We start from the raw sequence: 26,641 nt of genomic DNA, 5'->3' as shown, positions 1-26,641 counted from the left end.
TGGACTAACACAGCTACCACACCACTTTACTCACATAGCTGTGAAATTACTCCTTTAGAGGGTAATTTCAGAACCAAGGCACTATGTAAATGTAATGTATGCCTTTCCCTGTATGAGCTTCCATGACTTTTCCAATGAAAAATTATATAGAATTACAGTTTGAATTTAGGCATTTACAATTACATTTGCTTTTTACCAAGTACAAATTTTCTTGATCATTTTGTGTGTATAGAACCAAATTCTTAAAAAGTATGCGCATGAATGCAAACCCCTCTCTAGGGATACCTCTGCTAAATTCTGTTAAAGTTACAGATATGCAGATAAATTTGCAGTTTTGTAAGAGTAATTCTGATGATTATGGACATTTAAGATACTCTAGATACCAGTAGAGACAACCATTCATCAAATATCGACATCAGTTAAAACCTATTATAACTGTACATAAACTAGCAGCATATTTGAACCTAGTCACTGTCTGAATCATTGCCTCTGGAATTGCTGTCCCCTGAGAAATCTTCCAAGTCTTCACTATCAACTCCGTAGTTGTTACTGCCACATGAAGTAACTAAGAAAATAAAAATAAAATGTTAGCTATTAATATGGTTAAGAAAATTTAATTTTTCAACTTTGAGTTCTGTGTTCAGTAAAGAGAAACCTCAACAGAGGCTTGGTGAACACTGTTTGTATATATGCTTTGCAAACAAGACAGCAAACAACTTACTACCAAACCAAAATTTTTAGGAAAAAAAAAGTCATGTGTTTATTTTATTTATTTATTTGTTACATTTGTACACCACGTTTCCCAACTATTTGCAGGCTCAATGTGGCTTACATAGTACCATAGAGGGTGTTGCCAATTCGATTGGTAACAGATACAAAGTTATATTGTGATCAGATGAGGTAGGTGTGGATCAGGCATCAAGGGGTCGAAAGAAGTGAATATTATAAATTGTCCAGTACGATCATTAGTTATGCTGTATTGTTGGGTGCTGGGATTTTATGTTGGATCGGTGGGATGGGCCTTTTTGAAGAGGTGAGTTTTGAGAGATTTCCTGAAGTTTAAGTGGTCATGGATTGCTCTCACAGCATTTGGGAGCCCATTCCATAGTTGTGCGCTTATGTAGGAGAAGCTGGATGCGTAAGTTGTTTTGTATTTTAGTCCTTTACAGTTTGGATAATGTAGGTTTAGGTATGATCTTGATGATCTGATTCTGTTTCTGGTTGGTAGATCTATTAGGTCTATCACGTATCCTGGTACTACGCCATAAACGATTTTGTGTACCAAGGTGCAGATTTTGAAGACAGTCCGTTCTTTGATTGGGAGCGAGTTCAACTTTTCTCGTAGGGGGATAGCACTTTCGAATCATGTTTTGCCATATATCAATCTGGCTGCTGTATTTTGGGTGGTCTGGAGTTTTTTTGTGAGTTGTGCTTTACACCCTGTGTAGATTCTGTTACAGTAATTTGCATGGCTTAGGACTATCAATTGTATTAAGTTTCGGAAAGTTTCCCTTGGGAAGAAAGGTTTTATTCATTTGAGTTTCCACATTGCATAGAACATTTTCTTTATTACCGTATTTACTTGGTTCTCGAGTGTGAGGTTGCGATCGAGTGTGACGCCAAGTATTTTTAAGCTGTCTGAAATAGGGAGTGTGTGTCCTGGGGTGCTTATAGTTGTGGGTTTGTATTTGTTGTGTTGTGATGAGAGGATGAGGCAGTGTATTTTTTCAGTGTTCAGTCTCAGTTGGAATGAGTTTGCCCAGGAGTCCATGATGTTAAGCCTGTCATTAATTTCACTGGTTATTTCTTTCAAGTCCTGTCTGAAGGAAATGTATATTGTAACGTCATCCGCAAAGATGAATGGGTTGAGGCCTCGATTGGACAAGGACTTTGCCAGTGGGATCATCATCATGTTGAAAAGTATTGGTGATAATGGTGATCCTTGAGGTACTCCGCAGGTTGCTTTCCACGGTGGTGATATATTTGAGTTTGATATGTTCTGGTGGTAAGAAAGCCCTTGATCCAGTTAAGTACATTTCCATCAATCCCAAAGTGGCCAAGGAGTCTCAGTAATATGTTGTGGTTTACCATGTTGAATGCGCTCGACATGTCAAATTGGAGGAGAAGTATGCTTTTACCTATAGCTATTTCCTGCTTGAATTTGGCTAGGAGAGTAACTACACCATACCTAGCACCTTGCATCTAAATCACCTACCTCCAGCCTATTATCGATTGTATTTAAGACCATGTAATGACTGCATCATAACAATACTCTGTAAGCCACATTGAGCCTGCAAAAAGGTGGGATAATGTGGGGTACAAATACAATAAATAATAATAATAATAACTAGTACGGTTTCAGTGCTATGGTGGGAGCGGAATCCTGATTGTGAGTCGTGCAGTATTGAGAACTTGTCTAAATATTCCGTAAGCTGTTTAGTTACCAAGCTCTCCATCATTTTGACTACTAGAGGGATAGACGCAACTGGTCGATAATTGGTGAGATCATTTGTTGTTTTTTTTTTGTGTCTTTAGGTATTGGGGTAAGTAGGATGTTGCTATGTTACTTAGGGAAGGAGCCTTGTTGTAGCATGAAGTTTAGGTAGGATGTGAGGTCTTCTATGAATCGGTTGGGGGCGTATTTAAGTAGGTGACTGGAGCATGTGTCCAGTTTGCAGTGGGTGTTGGCGAACCTATGGGTCGCTTGTGTGACTGATTCGGTGGTGAATGGGTTGAATGTTGACCAGGTTCAGTCAGCTGGATATCCACCCGGGATTAAGTCCAGGTTGTTAAAGAAGTTTTCGATATCGGTGTTATGATGAGGAAGGGTGCTACGTAGTTTTGTTATTTTGTCTTTAAAATAGGTGGCCAGTTTGTCTGCAGGTGGGATGTCTGTGTTGGATGTGGTGACAGGGGTGGTGTCTAATAGCTTATTTACGAGTTGAAATAGTTTCTTGAGATCTTTGTTGTCCGGTCCTAGTTTGGTTTTGTAATAGGACCTTTTGGTTTGCCTAATTGCATATTTGTATTTTCTGTGTATTTGTTTCCATGCATTGAGTGTGTATTCGTCTTTTGCTTTTTTTCCATGCTGATTCTAGTTTTCTGGTTTGTATTTTGAGTTTTTTTAATTCGTCATTGTACCAAAGTACTGAGTTTTGTCTTCTTGATGTTCTCATCTTTAAAGGTGATATTTAGTTTAGTACGGTTCTGCATCTATCCACCCATTGATTGAGATAATGTGTGGAGTCAGATCTTGTTATCCAACCGTCGTCATATATCTGTTGCCAGAATATTTGTGGATCTATTTGCCCTCTCGTAGTGTAAGTTGCTTGTTCTGATGTGCGAGTTAATCCCTTCTTTCGCCAGTTTAGGGATAGGTTCAATTTGTAGTGGTTGGTCCAAGGTGTTTCTGACCATTTGATGTTTGTTATTGCTAGATTATACTCTATATACCTTTCATAATGAACAATTTATTTAACACATTTATATCCCACATGTTCCCACTTAGTTGCAGGCTCAATGTGGCTTACACAATACCGTAGCGGTAGGCTCCGGTTCAATAATATAAATACATAGTAAATTCATAGGCATGTGTAATGGAAGTGAATTTTAAAAGATTGCTTTTCAACCCTGTCTTGTACGACCATTGCACCTGGGGTCTGTGTTGTTGATTAGAAGTAATTCTGTTTCATTCATTGTTTAAGTGTCATCTTAAAGGATTGCTCTTCTATCCTGCTTTTGTCTGATAATACCCTTTGAAATCTTGTTTTTCTGACCGAAAGTAACTTTCTTTGTGAATATAAAAATAAGTTGGAATGTGAAAGATAAGGCATGTCTCTAACCGATTCAGTTTATGCAGGGGGGAAACAGGATATGCTCGAAGCCAAGAGACGAACTACCTGGCCAGTGGGCTGTTTACTTGGGCCGGAAGCATGTGACTGCATCCTCACGTGCATTCTGTAATTTTCCCTTGGAGGCGTTCCTGTAACTTTCCATAGTTTTGGACATGAGATCAGCGCCTAATAAAAAGGGGGGCCTTGTCACAGCACAGGGGGGTTCATCTGTGAGTAACGTACGGGCTGCGCAGAAATCTGTTGTTCCTGGTCAAAAGCTCCTAGCTCTTTTGATAACATGAGCTTGGATGATGAGAGATCAGTGATGTTCCTGGTCCAAAAAGCTCCTGGCTCTCACCGCAACGGACCTCCCGACTGATGAGATAAGGGCCTGAGCTTCCAGAACCAGTGATGATTGTATGTATGTAATTATTGTTTCTTTCCTGGTCAAAGAACTCTTTGCATTGCTTAGATGTAGAGACCAGTGATGTCATGATTGTTTATATAGCTGACCATTGTGTTTCTATAGCTAATTACTGTATATGTGCTAACCAGTATATATATATATACGTGTATATATATATATATATACGTGTATATATATATATATATATGTATGTATACAGTAACCAATTGTGGAAACTAGCTTCCTCTAACAAAGGTTTCATTTACTCATTACAAATCCAAAAGAATCCACGGTAATTATTGGGTAGTCTGTGTTAGTGAGACAGGCTGTAAATCCATAGCAGATCAGCAAGTAAGAACATTAGCATAAGGCAACGAAGAGATAAGGATGGTGAAAGAAGTCTAGTACAGTCCATATTTTCCTGTGTCGCAGGAAGTAGAGGATTAGTATACCACGGAAAGTGAAGTTAGTTAAATTTAAATTTCTTTTTTTCAGAAGACATTTGTTACAAGAAATGGATCATAGACCACATACCATGCTTGATGCAAAATTGACAAAATTTCTACTGCTGTGCTTGTGCTGCCGCTATCCTAAAGTTATCAATCCTCAGTTCAATCTAAATAACTTTATAGAATGTGAACCATCTCAAAAGGGAGGTGGGTGCCTATGTAACTAGTGAACTGCTGTCTTCAGAATGGTAAAATTATGTATAATCATACCTGATAATTTTCTTTCCATTAATCATAGCTGATCAATCCATAGACTGGTGGGTTGTGTCCATCTACCAGCAGGTGGAGATAGAGAGCAAACTTTTGCCTCCCTATATGTGGTCATGTGCTGCCGGAAACTCCTCAGTATGTCGATATCAAAGCTCCATCCGCAGGACTCAGCACTTAGAGAATTACACCCACGAAGGGACACTCTGCCCAGCTCACCACCGCCGAAACGGGGGAGGGGAATTAACCCAGCTCATCCCCACACAAGTGGGGGAGGGGAATCCGTCCAGCTCATCCCCGCGGAGCGGGGGAGGGACACCACACCCGCCGATGCGGGGGGATCTGGCTTATCCTGCAACCGCAACCGGAGGAGCTGACTGACCCTAACACCGCCGAAGCGGGAGGGGTACAAAGCTGCCCTACAGCCGCACGAAGCGGGAGGGAGTGCCGGCAGAATTTATGTCTCAATCCAGCCCCGTAAAACGGAGGGGAGAGGAATGCAGCAGCTCACTGTAACACAAAGTCGTCTCAACTCTTGAAGAATCCAAGTGAAAGAAGAACTTGAACACGAAGTCCTCCTGAAGTAACTGAAGGCTAAACTTGAACCTAAAATTCAACCAGAATATAAACAGTACAGATATCTGGGAGGGGCTATGGATTGATCAGCTATGATTAATGGAAAGAAAATTATCAGGTATGATTATACATAATTTTACCTTCCATATCATCAAGCTGATCAATCCATAGACTGGTGGGATGTACCGAAGCAGTACTCACCCAGGGCGGGACATAGAAATCCCTGACCTCAACACTGAAGCTCCAAACCGGGCCTCCGCCCGTGCAGCCACAGTCAAACGGTAATGCTTGGAGAATGTATGAGCCGAAGCCCCGTTGCCGCCTTGCATATCTCTTCCAAGGAGACGGATCCGGCCTCTGCCATCGAGGCCGCCTGAGCTCTCGTGGAGTGAGCCTTCAGCTGGATAGACGGCACCTTCCCCGCGGCCACATAAGCCGCTGCAATGGCTTCCTTGACCCATCTTGCCACTGTAGGCTTAGCAGCCTGCAGACCCTTACGAGGACCTGCAAACAGGATAAACAGATGATCCGATTTCCGGAAATCATTGGTCACTTCCAAGTATCTGATGATGACTCGTCTCACATCCAGATATTCAAGAGCGGAGTACTCCTCTGGGTAGTCCTCCCTACGAAAGGAAGGGAGACAGAGCTGCTGATTCACATGGAAGCGAGAAACAATCTTGGGCAGGAAGGAAGGCACTGTGCGAATAGTCACTCCTGCCTCAGTGAACTGCAGAAAAGGCTCTCGACATGAGAGCGCCTGGAGCTCGGAAACTCTTCTGGCTGAAGTGATAGCCACCAAAAAGACTGCTTTCAACGTCAGGTCTTTCAGAGATGCCCTCGACAAGGGTTCAACAGGCGGCTTCTGCAATGCTCTTATCACCAGGTTGAGATTCCACGCAGGCACCACTGAGTGCAGAGGAGGGCGCAGGTGATTAACTCCCTTGAGAAAGCGCACCACATCTGGCTGCGAAGCCAGGGAAGCACCCTTCAGGCGGCCCCTGAAGCAAGCCAGAGCCGCTACCTGGACTTTAAGGGAACTGAGCGACAGGCCTTTCTCCAGACCTTCTTGCAGGAACGCCAACACTGAAGAAATTGGAGCAGTGAAGGGAGAAAGTGAGCCTGCTTCACACCATGCTGCAAAGATACGCCAAACCCTGGCGTAAGCAGTAGAAGTAGAGCGCTTCCTCGCTCTCAGCATAGTGGCGATGACCTTGTCTGAGAAGCCCTTCTTCCTCAGACGCTGCCGCTCAATAGCCAGGCCGTAAGACCAAAGGGAGAGGGATCCTCCATCACCACGGGACCCTGATGTAACAGGCCCTGCTCCACTGACAGCCGCAGAGGATCGTCGACTGAGAGCCTGATCAAGTCCGCATACCAGGGACGTCTGGGCCAATCCGGACCCACCAGGATTACCCTGCCGGGATGCTTTGCCACCCGGTCTAGCACCCTGCCCAACATGGGCCAGGGCGGGAACACATAGAGGAGCTCTTGTGTCGGCCACTGTTGGAGAAGAGCATCTACTCCCAGGGATCGAGGGTCCCGTCCTCTGCTGAAAAAGCGCGGCACTTGGCAATTGGCCGATGACGCCATCAGATCTAGGCTCGGCTGGCCCCAGCGCTTCGTGATGTCCAAGAACGCCTGAGCAGATAGTTGCCACTCTCCGGGCTCCAAGGTATGGCGACTGAGAAAGTCCGCCTTGACATTCATGACTCCGGCAATGTGGGCCGCTGAAAGCTGCTCCAGGTTCGCTTCCGCCCACTGGCAAAGACTCATAGCCTCCTTGGCTAGAGGGGCGCTCTTGGTACCTCCCTGGCGGTTGATATAGGCCACAGCCGTGGCATTGTCCGACAGGACCCGTACAGGCTACAACACCAGTACCGGGATGAACTCCAATAACACCAACCGAATGGCTCTGAGTTCCAGGAGGTTGATAGACCACTTGCCTCTGCAGGAGACTAGAGCCCCTGCGCTGTCCTTCCCAAGCAGTGGGCTCCCCAGCCCATCAAAGAGGCATCTGTCGTGACGACAATCCACTCCGGGGTCACCAGAGGCAATCCTGCAGACAACTTGTCTGTCTGCGTCCACCAGCTCAGCGCCTTGCGCACTGCTGGGTCCACGGAAAGGCGCACAGCATAATCCTCCGACATCGGAGTCCAGCGCAGCAGCAGAGATAGCTGTAGTGGTCTCATATGAGCCCTGGCCCAGGGCACTACTTCCATCGTGGCCGTCATAGAGCCCAACAGCTGCACGTAGTCCCAAGCCCGAATAGGAGAGGCTACTAGGAACTAGTCCACCTGAGCCTGAAGCTTGACAATCCGATTGTCTGGCAGGAACACTCTGCCCACTTGGGTGTCGAATCGAACTCCCAGATACTCCAGGGACTGAGTCGGGCGCAGCTGGCTCTTCTTCCAGTTGATGATCCATCCCAGGGACCTCACCAGAGCAACTACCCGGTCCATAGCTTTGCCGCACTCTGCATAAGAGGGGGCTCGGATCAACCAGACGTCCAGATAAGGATGGACTTGTACTCCTTCCTTTAGCAGGAAGGCCGCTATGACCCCCATTACTTTGGAAAAGGTCCGCGGAGCAGTAGCCAACCCGAAAGGGAGGGCTCTGAACTGGAAGTGTCGTCTCAGGACTGTAAAACGCAGAAAGCGTTGGAGAGGAGGCCAGATGGGAATATGCAGGTACGCTTCCTTGATGTCCAAGGAAGCCAAGAACTCTCCTGCCTTCACTGCCGCTATAACAGAGCGGAGAGTCTCCATGCGAAAGTGCCTCACTTTCCAGGCCCGATTGACCCCTTTGAGGTCGAGGATAGGCCGGACAGAACCTCCTTTCTTTGGAACCACAAAGTAAATGGAGTAACGTCCCTTGCCAATCTGATTTTTTGGCACCGGAACGACCGCACCCAGGCGGATCAGGTTGTCCAAGGTCTGCTGCACTGCCACAGCTTGACCGGAGACTTGCAGGGAGAGAGTACAAACCCGTCTCTTAAGGGTTGGCAGAACTCTAGCTTGTAGCCGTCTCTGATGACTTCCAGCACCCACGCGTCTGAAGTTATAGTGGTCCACTCGCCCAGAAACGAGGACAGCCGTCCTCCAATCTGCACTGGGGCGTGGACCAAGGCCCCGTCATTGGGTACGAGACCCTGGGGGAGGACCGGAGGGAGCACCTCCGGGACGGCGGTCTCTGCGAAAGGAATGCTGCTTGGGGGAGAAATTCCTCTTGAAGGAAGAGGGGGCAGAGGAACCCGACTTGCCCGGGCGGTACCGACGGGCTTCCAGCAACCGTCCTCTGGAGGTACCGGGACGAGTACTAGCCCGAGCCCTGACCTCTGGTAATTTCTTGCCCTTAGACGTGCCGAGATCGGTCACGATTTTGTCCAGCTCGACCCCAAAGAGCAGCTTGCCTTTAAAAGGCAATCTAGCCAGGCGGGATTTAGAGGCGTGGTCAGCAGACCAATGTTTCAGCCAAAGCCACCGCCGCGCAGAGACTGTCTGAGCCATGCCCTTAGCTGAGGCTCTCAAGACATCATACAGCAAGTCTGCCAAATAGGCTAAGCCCGATTCCAGGGCCGGCCAATCAGCCCTCAAGGAAAGATCCGAGGGGGAAGCCCGCTGCACCATAGTCAGGCACGCCCTGGCCACATAGGAGCCGCAAACTGAGGCCTGCAAACTTAACGCAGCTGCCTCAAAGGACGACCTTAAGGCCGCCTCCAATCTTCTGTCTTGGGCGTCCTTTAGGGCCGTGCCACCTTCCACCGGCAACGCCGTTTTCTTAGTCACCGCAGTGATTAAAGAATCCACGGTAGGCCACAGATAGGCCTCACGTTCACTCACAGCCAAAGGATAGAGGCGGGACATAGCCCTAGCCACTTTAAGGCTCGTTTCCGGGACATCCCATTGAGCCGCAATTAAGGTGTGCATGGCATCATGCACGTGGAAGGATCTAGGCGGGCGCTACGTCCCCAGCATAATGGCAGAGCCAACAGGGGCTGAGGGAGAGACGTCCTCCGGAGAGGAAATCTTTAAAGTGTCCATGGCCTGTAACAACAGGTTGGGCAAATCCTCTGGGCTAAAAAGCCGCGCTGCAGAGGGGTCATCCGCTCCATTCGAGCGGGGATCTATCTCCTCCAAGGAATCCGCAAAGGACCGTTGGGAGACCTCAGACACGCTGCCCTCATCTACATCGGAGGAGACAAAGTCCTCCAAGGCCTGGAAATCAACCCGAGGGCGTTTACCTCTGGGAACCTCAACCTCTTTATCAGAAGAGGGAGCAGGGGCAGCGTTTTGCATGAGGAAAGCCTGATGCAGCAGCAAAACAAACTCGGGGGAGAAACCCCCCAGACAGTGCACTTCCGCAGCCTGGGCAACAGCCCTAGACGCACTCTCAACCGGCGCTCGCAATAGCGGGGGAGAGACATGCTGCGCATCCAAAATGGCGTCCGGCGCGAAACTCCGTGAAGGAGCCGCGCGGGAAGAACGGCGCTTAACTTTAGCCGCTTTGTGCCGTCGCCCAAATTAAGGGCGTTCATGGCATTAATGTCTCCAACCTCAAGGGCGGCCCACGAAGAAGCCGTCCGAGCCGCGTGGCCGGCCAAGATGGCGGAGGCGAGGAGCGGGGGATGGGCGTTTATGGCGGGAAAAAACCGCCACGCCGGAGGAACGACCGGGACATTCATCGGTCACTAAACTGTCACCCATCAAGGGCGAATCAGGTTGTAAAACCCCCGCATCCCCTCTAGAAGCGCTCCAGCGATCCGGGGAGCGACCCTTTGCGCCCTCGCCCTCCGACGCCATATGCCACGAGGAGAAGAATCGGGGAACCCCCTGCCCGCTATAAAAAGGTAAAATTACCTGCTTGCCGCTCCGAGCTGTAACGAACTGGTGTCCCAGTGAGTAGCTGCAATGAACGTTTAAAGAAACGTCGAATTAAACGCCTTTAAAGACGTTTAAAATTTTTTTTTTTTTTTTTTTTAAACGGAGCCAGCGGGAGGGGGGAGAAAAGGAGGGACCTGGCACCACCAGGTTTGCACTTGCTCAAAAGAGCCCTCAACCCCAGGCCTCAACAAAACCTAAGGATTAGGCTTGGAGGCCTAGCCAGAGCTGCTGCTGTGTGTGACCACCACCTGCTGAGATAGAGAACATACTGAGGAGTTTCCGGCAGCACATGACCACATATAGGGAGGCAAAAGTTTGCTCTCTATCTCCACCTGCTGGTAGATGGACACAACCCACCAGTCTATGGATTGATCAGCTTGATGATATGGAAACATCCATTACAATCAAACAACTTTACTTCTACTATGAATGTATAAACTTAGCTTTCGCTGAAGACATGCTGCAGGTTTATCTAGTCAAAAAAGTGACACTGCATAGCTAAAGGCTTCTAACAGAAAAAGGTTAACAGCTACAAGAAGGAACAGGTGGGATTTTTATTTATTTTTAATGAAACTAGCTTTTCCTAACAAAATTAAGAAAAACCCAAAACTGAATATATTTTAGTGTCTTCTCAGTGATCAGCACAGATTGTTCAACTCCTTGCTCAAGTGCTTAGACCCCTGGACTTGACTGGATGAGCAAGATTTCTCTAGACTCCTGGGCCTCTCCTCAGACCAAGGAGGCAGGCGCCAGTGTTCAAGGGTCTCCTTAGGATAGTTTAATAGACACCAATAATCTGTACTACTCTTTGGTTCTTTTAACAGATCTTTGATGCTAGTGTTGAGAGGGTGCCTTAACCCTATACTTCTTGGCCAAAAGTACTCTGGGCAACATCTTAGGACAGACACTGCAGTAGTTGCTGAGGCTTTACCTCACACTCTTCTAGTCAAACTTGCAGTAGTCGGTAGACATTGTTTGGCTACATTTGGATAGACCTCGACACCGCTGGCCTGCTTCTGAGACACAGTAAGGAAAACCAAGCAAAATCAAACTATGATGTGGCACAACCCAGCTGAAATGATTATTAAATATTTCTCCTTATAGCTAGTTCAACTCAGCAGACAGATTGAAAAATAAAGTAACCTTGAAAAACTGCAGAAAACCAACTAGGGTAACCATTAAGGAGCTTTGGCCAAAGAATCAGTTTTAAAAAAATACAAACAACCCCTCCCCCCCAAAAAAATAAAAAACCCCAAGGGGAAAAATATTTTGAAGAATGTCACAGGGCTGCAGGATATCATCAGATATTTATCCTCACAAGTAGGTGATATCATCTAATGGAGACCACGTAGAAAATTGCAAAGCTCTAAGAAAACGATACGATACATTACTGGGTCCCCCCCACCCATGCAAACAGTGTCATGCTAGATCATCTCAATTTTGTATTAAACAGTGCGTTAGGAAAAGCCAGCTCCTAAGGGATGCAGATTGACTTTGTGAGGACTAATAAGTTATTGTGCCTGGGAACATCTGTTACAGGTAAGCAGCCCATACGTAAAAATCCCTAACTAGAGATAGAAGGCAGCAATCTCCTTACTTAATTCCAGAGCTCAAGAAGGAATGCAGCTCCTAGGCCCCAATGCTTAACACTCTGACTCTGTTCCAAACAGTGCTGTAAAAATACTAACGGAACAGTGCAGAACAATCACCTAATGGTCAACACTAATGAGATGCAAATACAGGCACGCTCATAGCATTGATCATTATGGAGTTCAGCGGGAGGATTGTGATTGACATGTGCAGAAGAGTTCTCCGGTAAGCTTGGCTCCTGTGCCTGGTACAACCCAAACGTAAAGCACACACTGGTGTCTGTTTTCTGTGGCCTAAATATGTGTTAATGTTTTTTTTTTTTTTTGCTTGGATGCTTATGTTTAGATGCAGGAAACAGATGCCAATGTGTGCTTTCACTTGGGCCTACTGTTTCTCACGACCAGAATTTAAGGACTTGCATGGCCTTCCTTCTGTTTCCAAAAGCAATCAAACCTGGCAGAAGAAGCATGAGAGAAACATGCAAGCATGAGAAATCCTCTCTTCTAACACCCTAACGCCTGCTCCGACCTCTTTTTATTTTTTGCAGTGGTAAGGCAGTTTTATTTTGGATGCTCTTTTCTGAGTATTGGGGAGGAATACAAAATGACCTCATTAAGATGAGCTTGACTACATTAGCATGCTACTTGTGTTCGTCTGCACGCTCGTTTGCTCCTGTGCTCTGGGCCTCTGAACATTTTGTGCAGGTAAATGCGGGAGCTAGCACGGCATTAATGGCCTCTAGCACCCGCATTTACTTTTGAACACCGGGCCCTAGGGAGGTGGGAGAGTGTGTGCCTAATCAATCCTGCCATGGAAAACACCTATTACAATGAGCAATAATACCTTTCTGCCACAAGCAGGCGTTAATCAGGAACTGGACTGGGTGACGCCTAAGCCATGGATTGGTCTTTTATTTATTTTTGTTACATTTGTACCCCGCACTTTCCCACTCATGGCAGGCTCAATGCGGCTTACATGGGGCAATGGAGGGTTAAGTGACTTGCCCAGAGTCACAAGGAGCTGCCTGTGCCTGAAGTGGGAATTGAACTCAGTTCCTCAATTCCCCAGGACCAAAGTCCACCACCCTAACCACTAGGCTACTCCTCCACTTAATGGCCTTGTTATGGGCAAATTGCATATAGAAACATTTCAAGAGTTGCAGCATCACAAAAATTGGAAGGCACAGCTCAACCAAATGCCCTGGTCCAACAACAGTGTGAGGTAAAATTATGAAGCAAGGATCAGGTTGATAGTTTACAAATAATATCCAGTGATGCAGATTTCAGAAGAGCAACAGTGGTTGCAGTGGCCTTGATCTTAGGAGATTTGCATTTGCTCATAACAAAATTAAATGCAGTTTGTTGGCCAATTTGCTCAAGTTCATTTGGCGACTGGAATGGCAATTCTGCTTATGGTTTATAATTCTGTTGGGGTGAAAGGACACGAAGAGCTCTTTATAACTCAGGTGGTTTCTAGTGAAGCTTTAGACTGAACATAGCAAACACTATTTCCATGTTTATATAGAAAGGTGCTACCACCGTGGTTAAAATCTTGGGGTGAGTTCGGAGAACCAATTTGTTATGATGAAACTTTGTGTATGAGTCCTATGTAACTGAGTTATATGTAACTAAGACCTAATGTTTACATACTCTTCTAGATGAAGAGCTGCTACTATGAAGAGCACTTATGGGATATGTTTAAGTGAAACATAACTTTCTCTGCCGTATGACCTTGGTATGATCCTAATATAACTAATAAAGCCACCTTTTCAGCCAGTAGGGTATCTGTAATGATGGTTTATGAATAAAAATAAAACAAAAAAGGAAAATAGTGATACATTTTTATTGGACTAATTTAATACTTTGACTAGCTTTTTGAGACCAAAACCTAATTGCTCAGGCCAGGACCGTACAAGCAGATGACAATAAGAGAATATATAAAAGTGCTCCCATGATAGTCTCATGGAAAAGGTAGGTGGGAGGGATAACAGAGGAAGAGAAGGATGGTGATCACACAAGACAAAGTAGTAGAATTTTATGATTTATGTGATAGAAAAAAAGATTTTTAAGTCCTTTTTTACACATTTCAAAATATCTTATCCAAAATCATAAGTTCCTAGATTGTTTTAAAGTTTGTTAAAATTTGATGCTAGCCTTTTCAGTGACATAATCAAGGCAGTTCAAAATAATACAAACATTTAAAAGAAATAAAAATATATAACCAAAAGAAGTGCTCTCTGGTCCTGAAAAGCGCTCCCTCAAGAGGCATCACCATGCTTTGCTTGAAGAGAAATGTCTCCAAATGGGTTAGTTTAGCATATACCGTAGCAGAAATGAATTTCAATCTTAAGCCAGGGTATGTTTACACTCACCATAGCAATTACATTGTGCCAAAGAGAGCTTCCCTCTGGAGTTCATAAGTGGTACCAGGTGTGCTTGAAATTCTTTCTAATCAAGCCTGTGACACCCAAAACAATTAATTTTCTTAGTCTTGGACTGCAATTCTTGGTACATGAGTATCAACAGTGGCGTACCAAAGGGGGGGCGGTGGGGGCGGTCCGCCCCGGGTGCCGGTGGGGGGTGCTCCGCCGCACATTTAAAAAACCGGCGAAGCAGCGTCACAGGCAGCGCCTCGTGCCCTGCTTGTAAAAAAAAAAAAATCAAATCTCCTTCCCCTCCTCGTCTTGACGTCGACTCGGGCCTTCCAATCAGTTGAAAAAACACTATAAGTTGAATGTGAACTCAAAAAACTTCCAAAGGCAAATATAATTTTGGCTTATGAAGCAGCAAAATTTTAAAATAAGCATACCAAATCCCTTCCCTAACCTGTGGCTTCATGGACAGAAACCTCTCAAGCAAAATGTTTGAGATACTATACGTAACTAATGGCTCCTAAATTGCTTCTTCAGAGGGTGCTCTGCTCAATAAACAAAAGCTCTATCTTAATAATAATGGACTGCTTATAAGTTAGATTTAGATTTATTATTTTTAGAAACAAAACATTCATAAAAAAATACAGTAAACAAATATAAATAATGAAAGAACTCAAAAACAGATCACTACAGCATCAATCAGAATTGTAAAAGGCCTTAAGCAATAAAAAGTATTTTAAGTGTTTCCGAAATGCTGATTTACTGGATTCACATTTAAGCTTATAGAGTAAGTTCCCATCTTTGTGATTTCCAAACGTACAAGCTGTAATGCAAGAATTACAAGCAAATGCTGGTTCTCACAGTGCAAAGCTTGAGATGGCATATATAGCTGTACAATAGTTTTCAAGTAGTGGGCAGAGTCATGATAAATAGCTTGATGAATCATAGTCGACAACTTGTACAGTATTTTCCATTGTACCGGTAACCATTTCAAGCTCTTCAAACAGGAAGTGATTCTTTTCCACTCCTCTATTGCCCCCAGACAAGTCACAATTCTATGAAAAGCATTCAGAATCGTTGAAGATACTGACAGAAAGAAAACTGTACATTATCAGCATACACTATAAACTGATCTCCTAATCTTGCAAGCAACTGGCAAAGCAGAGCCAGATATAAATTATACAAAATTGCAGAAAGAGCTGATCCTTGACGTACGTCAGAATTTAAGAGAGTCATTCAGAGCAATTATTTCCAATTTATACTCTGATCTAAAGAATGTACATTATTCAAGACGGCACCTATATGTTTAACTCATTGGAAAAGTATGTAATTTACCAAGAGGAAAACAACTCTTAATTTAGTAATAGTTAAGATCCATTAGGGATACAACCTGAAGGTGTTACAGAGATACCGCACTAAGGGCCCCTTTTACCAAGCTGTGGCAAAAGGGAGCCTGCACTGGGGTTTGTGTGTTTTTGACGTGTGCCAAGGCCCCCTTTTACAGCAGCGGGTAAAAGATAGGTATTTCTTTTTTAAAAGAAATGGCCATGCGGCAAGTGAAGCTCTTACAACCACCCACTGAGGTGGCAGTAAGGGCTCCAGCGCTAACCGGGCAGAGCGCGGCACTGCCCGATTACCGATGGGAATGCAACGGAGCTACAAAAATAAATATATTTTTGTAGCATCTGTAATGATGGCTTGCTGGGGGTAGGAAATACCGTCGGGTTGCTGCATTAGCCTGGCAGTACTTCCTTTTTAAGCCCGCATTTGTTTTACCATCGCTTTGTAAAAGGGGCCCTAAATGAATTGATACCGCATTTCTATTTCAAAAAATCTCAGCTTTTAAAAATCCCTGAATTACAAACTCTGCAGATGACTCGTGTGTTATGATCTTACTGCAACAGTTAATTTTACTCAAGATAGATGGCAGCTTTGAAGATAAAACTTACAGTATTACTACTAGGTGTTGTCCTCAACACACAGGTCAATCTTATATAACATAGTCAGTTACTGTCAAGCATTCAAATGACCTGTTTTAAATATGGCATCATTTTTTAAATTTCTTTTTTTTTAATTAATGCAATAATAAATAGGTGCATCTGTAATATAAGCAAGCAGTACAGGGCAGGGAGAGGTTTTTAAAAAAAAAATTTCTAATGCAAAATACAAAGTAAATATTAATGATTAAAACATAATAAATGTTATAAGTCAATGCCTTTCAATATATATATATTTTATTGCAGATTTAATGCTAATTCCCTTACCAAAAGGAAACCGACCACCATCTTCAGAATCTTCCCAGTGTTCAAAATCAAAATATATATTTGGATTCTATTAAGAATGGCAAAACAAACAAACAAACAAAAAAAACCTTTAAATAAATGCTTCAACATAACTTGTAGCACTTTTTAAAAAGCATATTAGCCTGGTTGACTCACCTTTTCTTTTAATAAGCTACTCCAGGCTCCTTTTTCAGCTTTTGTAAGAATTAAAACTGGCTCTCCTTGTTTGATTACACATAACGATTTCTTTGCTATTATATTACCACTCAGTTCCAAGTCAGCCAAATAATATTTTTCTCCTGAATGAGCACTGAATTGAAAAAGAAAGATAAATTAAATGTAGAAAACAAAAAGATAACGTAAGTTTGTTAATATTGTTTAGAAACCAAGAATCCTAAGTCTTACCTAAATATAACTCTATCCATGAAAAATGTGGCTTTGGGGTCTGTATCACAAGTTATTTTTATCTTCAAGGTAAGGGTGTCTTCCTTTTGAAACCATTTTATTTGTGGGTGAAGGCTAAAAAAAAAAATCCAATCTAGTTAGTATACAGAAATTTTGCTTTGCCAAACCTCTTTTAGGAAAAAATAATCTTTATTCTTGATCAGTTATATTCCAACACTTAAGATTCTGATCCAAATGAAACATGCCCCATCACTTCTTGGCAACCATGATAGGATATGGAAGACAGAAGGAAGAGGAGAAAAAGAAATAATCACATGGCACCAAACCCTTAACTGTCTTTGAGTCCTTTGATTAGTTAGTAAATCACACAAATGCAAATCTCTGCAATATGGATGGATTATTAAGCTAGCCTAATTTAGTGATGTGAAAAAGTTTGTCCCCCTCAGGAATTTCCCCTGTTGCATATGTGTCACATTGAATGGCTTCTGATCTTTAAAAAAAATGTAATATTAGACAAAGGGAACCCAAGTAACACAACAGAGTTTTTAAATTATGTAATTACAAAACTACCCAACACCCATATCACCCATGTGAAAAATTGACAGCCCCCTAAACTTTAGAACTGGTTGAACCACCTTTAGCAGCAATAATTTCCACCAAAACACTTCCTATAATTTATCATCAGTCTTTCACATTGCTTTTGAGGAATCTTAACCCACCTCTTCTTTGAAGAACTGCTTTAATTCACACACATTTGTAAGTTTTCGTGCATGAACCTCTTGTTTCAAGTCCTACCACAACATCTCCAAGAGTTCAAGTCAGGACTGACTAGGCCACTCAAAGTTTAATTTTGTTTCTCCTCAGCCATTCAGATATAGACTTGTTTTTGTGATTTGGATGACTGTCTTCCTGTATAACCCCAATTATGCTTCAATCTCATCTCCTTCAATAATGGCAAGCTTTCCTAGGTTCAGAGCAGGAAAACATCCCCACACCACCACGTCTGAATGTTTGTATGATCATCTTACTGTGGAATGCTCTATTTGCTTTATGCCCGGCATAATGGGACCTGTATTGTTCGAAGAGTTCCACTTTTGACTTGTTTCTCCACAGATCATCATCCCAAAAGGCCTGGGGATCATCCAGGTGTGTTTTTGCAAATGTGAGAGGAGCATTGAGTTAATTGTGGACAGCAGCAATTTCCACCTTGCTACTCACCCATGAATTCTGATTTTGCCCAGTCTCTTTCTTATTGTGGAGTCATAAACACTGACCTTAGCTGAGGCTAGAGAGGCCTGTAGCTCTTTGGATGATGTTCTGGGATGTTTTGCAACTTCCCGGATAAGTTGTCACTGTGACCCTGGAGTAATTTTGGTAGGCCAGCCACTCCTGGGAATATTCACCACTGTTCCAAGTATTCTCCATTTGCAGATAATTGCTTTCTCTGTGTTTCGTTGAAGTCCCAGAGCTTTATTAACGGTTTTGCAAACTTTTCCAGACATATATATTTCAGCATTACTTTTTCTCATCTGGAGTTTTCTTTGGTACCAACATAGTGGTTTTGTAGAAACTTTGTGGTGTCTACTTTATTCTCATAGTAAGGTTCAATATATACTGAAGTTTAGATTCAACAGAGCTGGCTGCCATCAAGCCTGGCTGTGTTCAATCAGCTGAATCTAATGATTTAAATTTGGTCAGTTGGTTAACTGAGTTAACTAAGGGGCAGTTACTTTTTCACATGGGTGATATGAGTGTTGGATAACTTTGTTCCTCAAATAAATCTTGCAATAAATTTAAAACTGGGTTATGTGTTTACTCAGGTTGCTTTTGTCTAATATTACATCTTGTTTATAGATCTGAAACTATTAGGTATGATATATGTTAAACAATAGAGGAAATCAGGAGGGGCACAAATACTTTTTCACATAACTATATATCAATCTCATCTTTAGCCTGTAAGATGACTGTTTACAAAGCAACATTTTCCTTAATAAAGTTACCAGCTGACATAAGTTTTCAAATTAATTCTATAAAATTTTAAAAATCATTGAAAACATTTTTATTCCAGAAATACATATAAAAACCAGATAATTAGTGAGGAACTTTGTAATTTGCCAAGTCTGTTTAGTTGTCTTTTGTCTCATCCTTGGTGAATTGTTAGCCACACTTAACTCCTGAGGCTAGTGTGAGATATAAATATTAAAAGTAATGTGATAACAAATACAAACCAAGAAAATATTCTCTTATTTTAAGTTGAAGAAATTACAGTACCTTTTAAGAGTAGACTGTGTAACAATTGCTGCTCTTTTACTTTCAGGGTCATCTGCTTTGTCTACTTGAGAAATGAGGAAAAAAAAAAAAAGACAACCACTGTTGTAATATAGACAATTATAAATAAACTAGTAAAAAAAAACCCCGTTTCTGATGCAAATGAAACGGGGGCTAGCAAGGTTTTCTTCAGAGTGTGCATGTGGGAGTGTGTGTCCCTGCCCTCTGCCCTCTCTCCCCTCCCTCCTCCGAGTCCAGTGCTTCAGTGTTAAGTTTCCTGCTGTTCTGTGTTTGTGTTACAGAGAGAGTGAGGGCATCTCTCTCCCCTCCCCCTCTGTGTTTTCCTTCACTCATGGGGAAACCGGATATCTCTGGCGCTTCACACTTCCGGCTGGAGGCTTCAGTGGTGCCTTTTATATATATAGATAACTGCTCAGTTTTCTTTTCTTAAATTGATCAATGCATATTGATATATATTCAGAATTATATCTTTATCTACATTTATTCTGAATACAGAAAAAAAGACAGATAGTTACTGCCAAGTCCACTCCTATGGCAAAACAAATAATTAATGGACAATTATTTCTAAAATTATCATTTTGTCTAGTTTCAGAAAATATTTCTCATAAAAAGATGCCTTAATGCGCTGATAATTTTTTCTAGAAGAAATACACAGTGAGTACCAGATAGCCCTGACACAACTTACTACCCTCTTTTTGCTCTGTGAATAAGTGCTTGAACAATTATCAATGCATCTTTAAAACTGTTCTAATTCTATATATGCAGAAAACTCGCTGAACTTCAGATGACCCAAAATACTGCAACAAAAGTGTTTATTCTTAGTACCTGTCAGGAGAGGACTACTCCTAATTGTTTCTCTAAATTGGCCACCTTTGTAGGATCTTATTTAGTTTAAAATGATTTACCTTGTCTAGCATTCATTTTTATCAGATTGGTCTGGTTATCCGATACCTCAAAACATATTCCAGATCAGGTGCTATATTACATTAGCGCCAGTTACGGAATCTGGTGTTACCTTTCACTAAATCCCTCAGGATGAAACCACTAGAAGTAGCCTGGTGGTTAGATCAGCAAACCGAGAATCAGGGATGCCAGTGTACTTGCAATATAATTCATCTTGAGCTACAACTGAAAAAGCATGATCTAAATCCAATACGAAATAAAACAAGGTCTCCCTTTTTGGGAGTGTCTCCAAAACTGTGGAACCACACTCCATTAAAGTTGAAAGGGAACCAGTTACCATATGTTTAGACAAATGTAGTTATTTGACAGGAAAGACTTTTTAAGATCAAATAGGGACTTAGATTTTTGCATTAAAGTTTAAGCAGCCCTCTCTACTGACTGGTTAAACTGGATGTATGAATAAATCCCTAAGTGAACAGAAACTGAGAAAACCTGTACATGATCCAAAATTAAACATGAAATCTTTCTGCAATGTACATAAACAATTATATATTTGCTGATTTTAATGCACTGGAATTAATAATAAAGTGAATATTTCATTTTGAAAATGTTGGACACCATTCAAGTTGATTCACTATTATTTTCCACCAAAATCCTATTACTAGGGTCCAAATAGTTTAATATTTATTTGTATCCCACATTTTCCCACCTATTTGTAGACTCAATGTGGCTTACATAGTACAGTAAAGGCGTTCGCCAATTTCGGTATGAAGAAATACAGTAATGTTGTGGTAGAATAAGGTTCGTATGTACAAACACATTAGGGAATCGTAGAGAGGAAGAGTTATTATATGTCCATTACGAACTTTGGTTTCGTTGTGCTGCAGGTACAGGCATTTAAGTTGGGTCGGTAGGGTATGTCTTTTTGAACAGGTTAGTTTTTAATGATTTCCGGAAGTTTAGGTGATCATAAGTTGTTTTCATGGTTTTTGATAATGCATTCCATAGTTGTGTGCTTATGTAGGAAAAGCTGGATGCATAGGTTGATTTGTATTTGAGTCCTTTGCAGCTTGGGTAGTGGAGATTTAGGTATGTTCGTGTTAATCCTGTTGTGTTTCTGGTTGGTAGGTCTATGAGGTCTGTCATGTATCCCGGGGCTTCGTCGTAGATAATTTTATGAACCAGGGTGCAATACGTTATTTGATTGGGAGCCAGTGCAGTTTTTCTTGGAGGGGTTTGGCACTTTTGAATCACATTTTTCAAAATATAAGCCTGGCTGCCGTGTTTTGAGCGGTCTGAAGTTTCTTTATAATTTATTCTTTGCATCCCGCATAAATTCCGTTGCAGTAGTCTACATGGCTTAGTACCATTGATTGTATCGTTGCGAAATGTTTCCCTCGGGAAGAATGGTTTCACGTGTTTGAGTTTCCACATTGAGTGGAGCATTTTCTTTGTTGTAGATTTCACTTGGTTCTCTAGTGTGAGGTTACGGTTGATTGTAACATCGAGAAATTTCAGGCTGTCTGAGATAGGGAGGGTATAATCTGGGGTGTTTATGTTTGTGGGTTTGTACATATTGTATTGGGATGAGAGGATGAGACAGTGTGTTTTTTCTGTGTTGAATTTTAGTTGAAATGTGTTTGCCCATGAGTCCATGATATTCAAGCTGAGCTTGATTTTGTTGGTGATTTCTGTCAGATCACATTTGTAAGGAACGTATATTGTGACATCATCTGCATAGATGAAAGGGTTAAGGCCTTGGTTGGATAAGGATTTGGCTAGTGGGGTCATCATTAGGTTGAAAAGGATCGGTGATAGTGGTGATCCTTGAGGTACTCCGCAGTCTGCTTTCTACGGTGGTGATATGTTTGAGCTTGATTTCACTTGATATGTTCTAGTGGTTAGGAAACCCTTGATCCAACTAAGTATGTGTCCACCAGTCCGAAGTAATCTAGGAGTCTTAGTAGTATTTTATGGTTTACCATGTCGAATGCGCTGGACATGTCAAATTGTAGGAGAAGTATGCTTTTGCCTGTTGCTATTTCCTGCTTGAATTTGGCTAGGAGGGTAATTAGTACTGTTTCAGTGCTATGGAGGGGGCAAAATCCTGATTGTGATTCATGTAATATTGTGAATTTGTTTATATAATCAGTAAGTTGTTTGGTTACCATGCTTTCCATCAGTTTGACCACCAGTGGGATCGATGCTACTGGGCAGTAGCTAGTGATTTCATTCGATTTTTTGTTGGGATCTTTTGATATTGGGTAATAACTCATTAGGCCTTCAATTAGTCGATGAAGATAATTCCACGATTGAACAATCTGACTCTAAGCTTTGAGCTTGTGACCGCTCGCTCTTCCGTTTACTTTAAGCAACCATAGACTTCTCTAAACAGCTACTGAAATGTTTGAAAATAAAGATAAATCATGCTTACTAAGCACAGGATAGTTATAAAAAAATCTCTGAAAGCTTCAGACTAGTAATTTCAACTGTCAGATACATTGATAGGAAATGGAAGTTACACAAAACTTTTGAAGTCAAGGCTAGACCTGGAAGACCAAGAAAAATCTCAAACAGAGCAACCCAAAACCTGGTCAGATCTGCAGATTAGAAACCACAGAGCACTGAACATAACCATGCTGAAAAACTGAGCAGATACTAGAGTAGTTGCACACAGGTTCACATCACTGTGTTGTTTATGCAACAGTGGTATGCTGGGGAGCATGCTCATTTCATTGCATAGCTACTATAATATAGTTAATTTCATTACATAGCTACTATAAAATACAATGTCTCTTATTCTCCCATTTTCAAAATCAGCTGCAAGAACAGAGGTGAAATATGGGTTAATTTATTGAAGTTTTCGTCTGCACATGGGTTAAAATAAGTGGATAAATTGGGTTTTTTGAGTGAAAAGGGTTTACTATTGGCCTTTTAGTGTGAGACTACACCCCTTTCTATATTCTATCATCTATAATCTTAATATGTTAATATTACACACAAAAAATTAAATCCAGTAGCATACAACCTGTCACAAAATGATCAAATATCATTCTTTTAACAAGTCATTGTAAAATCTTAAAATAGTTTTGCTTCAATATTCATACCTCTTACAATGATATACTGGCTGAAGATAAAAATAGTGAATGAACTTAATAGCCAACTTTTAAATTGTTTGAAAGGAAATGTTTATATACTCACCACATACTTTGTTTTCAGATATTGTTTCTGAAACACCATTCCTAGCATTGTCACTTGCTGGATTAAGTTTTATAATGTCTGATGTGAAGGCTGGAATTCTATAAAAGGAAAAGAAAAAATTCTTTAATACCATGGCTTTCAATACAATCAATGCAGCTTAGTCCATCTGTTGGAAACCATTAAATCATCAACTGTATAGTGTAAAATTAGTATGTAGTTATTTTAGTAAAACTAACATTTAAGATGCTGAAAATGTAGTTCACACAGAATTAAAGTAAGCTCTTAACATTTGCACCTATGACTACAAAGCCTAGCAGTGGAGGAGTGGCCTAGTGGTTACAGGACGCTGGTCTTGACATCCAGAGGTGGCCGGTTCAAATCCCACTGATGCTTCTTGTGATCTTAGGCAAGTCACTTAACCCTCCATTGACTCAGATACAAACTTAGATTGTAAGCCAGACAGGGAAATACCCAGTGTACCTGAATGTAACTCAACTTGAGCCACTACTGAAAAAGGTGTGAGCAAAATAAAAAAAAAAAAAAAAAAATACTAGTCCTGAAACACGTCTGCTTCTACTGACACATAGGCTAAAATGCAAAAATGTTTTCAGACTCTCACCAGATTATTGTTCCAATATATGTCATATTTACTGTAGGAGAGAGGTGCATGTTTGAAAGACGGTGAGAGAAAACATAAAACTTGAGTCCTCGGGTTTAAGTCATGTAACCCCTGAATGCTGCTTTTTTTTTCAGAAATGGATGTCAAACCAAGGTATGTGCAAGGATACCATAGATAACTACTCACCTTGCACTCAAAGTCTATGCTTGGAAAATGAACTTAAATGCTGTGTGCAAACAGTACAATTAGAGGGGGTCGGACGGCCAGGTGGACTACCAGCTGGCCAGAGGGTATCTGGATCCATTCCTATTCTCCTTGACGTCCATGTGATACCAATCAAGGTCTGAGTGAGATAATGGGATCAAGACGACTTAACAATATAAGGGGTCTCAAAGCTGAACAGCATTATACCTATTAGGCATGTTCTGGGCGTTGACGCAGGACTATTAATTATCTTTCCTTATTCAATGGGTCTATCTTCAAGACAATACAATACAATTTATATTCCGCTACAAACCATTTCTGGATCAGTGCGGATATACAAGAAAGACTTGGCCAATCCTAAGAAATAACATCAACAAAAACAAACTTCCAAATTACCAAAATTGGATAATGCGACTATTAATTACAAATATGTTGAAAGTAAATATGTTTTTAATAACATGTGGAACTTCAAATAATTTGACGTCAATCTCAGTTCAAGAGGTAGGGAATTCCAGCATTGTGCTGAACTCTACGCAAAACCCATTTCATGAATCGATTTCTACTTGACATCTTGACTTAAATGAGCGACCTGTCTTCCTAACAGCACGCAAACTCACCAGGTATTCGGAGTAAAGCCATAACAAAGCCTGTGCACTTTAAATTTATTTATTTTATTTGTAGCATTTGTATCCCACATTTTCCCACTGATTTGCAGGCTCAATGTGGCTTGCGGTTGCCATTTACAGCAGTCCTCCATTGGAAGCCAATGAAGGCTCCTCAGTAGAAGTGTTACATGATCTGATTTTCTCTTACCAAAGATTAATTTTAGTGCAGTTTCATACTCCAAAGGTTAATTTGCTTTGGCCATGTAGAGGGTGCACATTCAGATTTAGTTGTGTGATGAGCTTCCTTACCTGCAATAAGTGGCTGGTGTTTCATTGCACGCTGTTCAATGGTCAGCAATGTTTCTCAAGCAGAAGAGAAACATACTTGCAGAGAGGAAATCATTTTCCTTTGTTAAGGTACAAGGGTGGCCAGGTTATCAGATTCATGGCAGTTTTAAACATGGCTGGGATGGATTTGGCTGTCATGGAGTTGCTCAGCCCGGGTGAGGCAGCAGTTCATTAGACTCTGACACGATTAAGGTCTAGAGATCTGTGCTGGCAGCACTAGTCTGAATGTAATGGGCCTCTCAGTAGTTCGCAAGTAAGCAAAGACGGCAAGTGTTGCCGAGACCATGACCTGGGGCTCTAAACATTCAGTGGTCCATGGTTGACCAGCTGAGCAAAGCTACACTGCTTGCACTAGTAGAGGCTCTGAAACTCCTGTTCAAGGTGAATACAACTCTGTTCAAGGTGAACACAAAAAATTTGTATGTGGAGCCCACTGGTGCCCCACACTTTGTGGTCCACACAAATCTTTCCCCTGATTTAAGGGCAAGACAAGAGCATTATTAGTACTCAGACAGTAACCACAGCTTGTACACACTAAATGCTGGTGACTCAATACAGTGATACAATGAATATAAAGAAGTGATTAATCTATAGTATTTATTTGTTGGCTCCACCGAAAAAGGGCATGCATTTCAGTAAAGCTATTAACGGTATGTTGGAAAATAGAGGATGATCCAGCCCTAGTTGGTCCCCACTGCATGCATACAGATGTAGCTTTAAATTTCTTTGAAGTGATTCACCTTGAGGTAATTTATCTTGGAATCAAGACCGCAATTGGTAAATATCAGTACTGACATGGTGTTCTGTGCTCTTCAATTTCAAGGTAATCAGAACCTGCAACTTGTGGTTCAGCTTGTCCCATATTGCTGATGGCACCAGTGCATCTGTGGAGATGTAGAGGGTAGAGTCTAGGATGAAGGTGGACAACTTCTTGTGCAGCACTGGCAGATATTTCAGGTATGACCAAGTGCCACTATTTTAACAGACACAGACTAGATGGTATCCACCTGTTCAACATGATAGGGGGACAGAATTAAGCATCAGGCATCCAAAGATGGCCTGTGGGGTGTTGGATTATAGAGTTCTTATCTATGGCTATCACAGCTTCTAGCTGGTAGGTGAAGGTGGGGGTTGCAATTAAGTCCATTACAGTGGGGTACTCTGTATTAAGAGGAGGAGGCAGCCCTCAGTCACTCCTGACTGGCAACTAGGAGAACCACAACTACTGTCAGGGTGTCAATTGAGGATTTCTCTAACACAACTGGGATCCACATGCCATCTAGGCTAATGATTCTGGTGAGGTAGCAGACAAGTAACACCAAATATGGTCATGACACATCACAGAACTTCTCTGGCATACCTTATTTCTGTCTGCTGTCTGGGCTAGCTTGGCCCCATCGTTGTATAATA

At 42.1% G+C, this 26,641-nt stretch overlaps 1 protein-coding gene across 1 annotated transcript in view; it reads right to left on the bottom strand.

Moving 5' to 3' along the window:
• Positions 1-291: 291 nt before the first annotated feature.
• TDRD12 (tudor domain containing 12) overlaps positions 292-26,641 on the bottom strand; it is a 309,334-nt gene continuing 282,984 nt past the window's right edge. Inside the window, exons 26-31 of the mRNA XM_030204408.1 lie at positions 23,456-23,553; positions 19,334-19,394; positions 17,063-17,176; positions 16,814-16,967; positions 16,640-16,706; positions 292-565 (exon numbers count right to left, since the gene is read on the bottom strand). Of these exons, the coding sequence (XP_030060268.1) occupies positions 465-565; positions 16,640-16,706; positions 16,814-16,967; positions 17,063-17,176; positions 19,334-19,394; positions 23,456-23,553 (595 nt within the window). The 3' untranslated portion in view covers positions 292-464. The remainder of the gene's footprint in view (positions 566-16,639; positions 16,707-16,813; positions 16,968-17,062; positions 17,177-19,333; positions 19,395-23,455; positions 23,554-26,641) is intronic.

This window comes from Microcaecilia unicolor, chromosome 5 (assembly GCF_901765095.1).
Source record: "Microcaecilia unicolor chromosome 5, aMicUni1.1, whole genome shotgun sequence".
NCBI lineage: Eukaryota > Metazoa > Chordata > Amphibia > Gymnophiona > Siphonopidae > Microcaecilia > Microcaecilia unicolor.
Note: the sequence above shows the minus strand (reverse complement) of the source record. Positions and strands in the feature narration are given on the sequence as shown.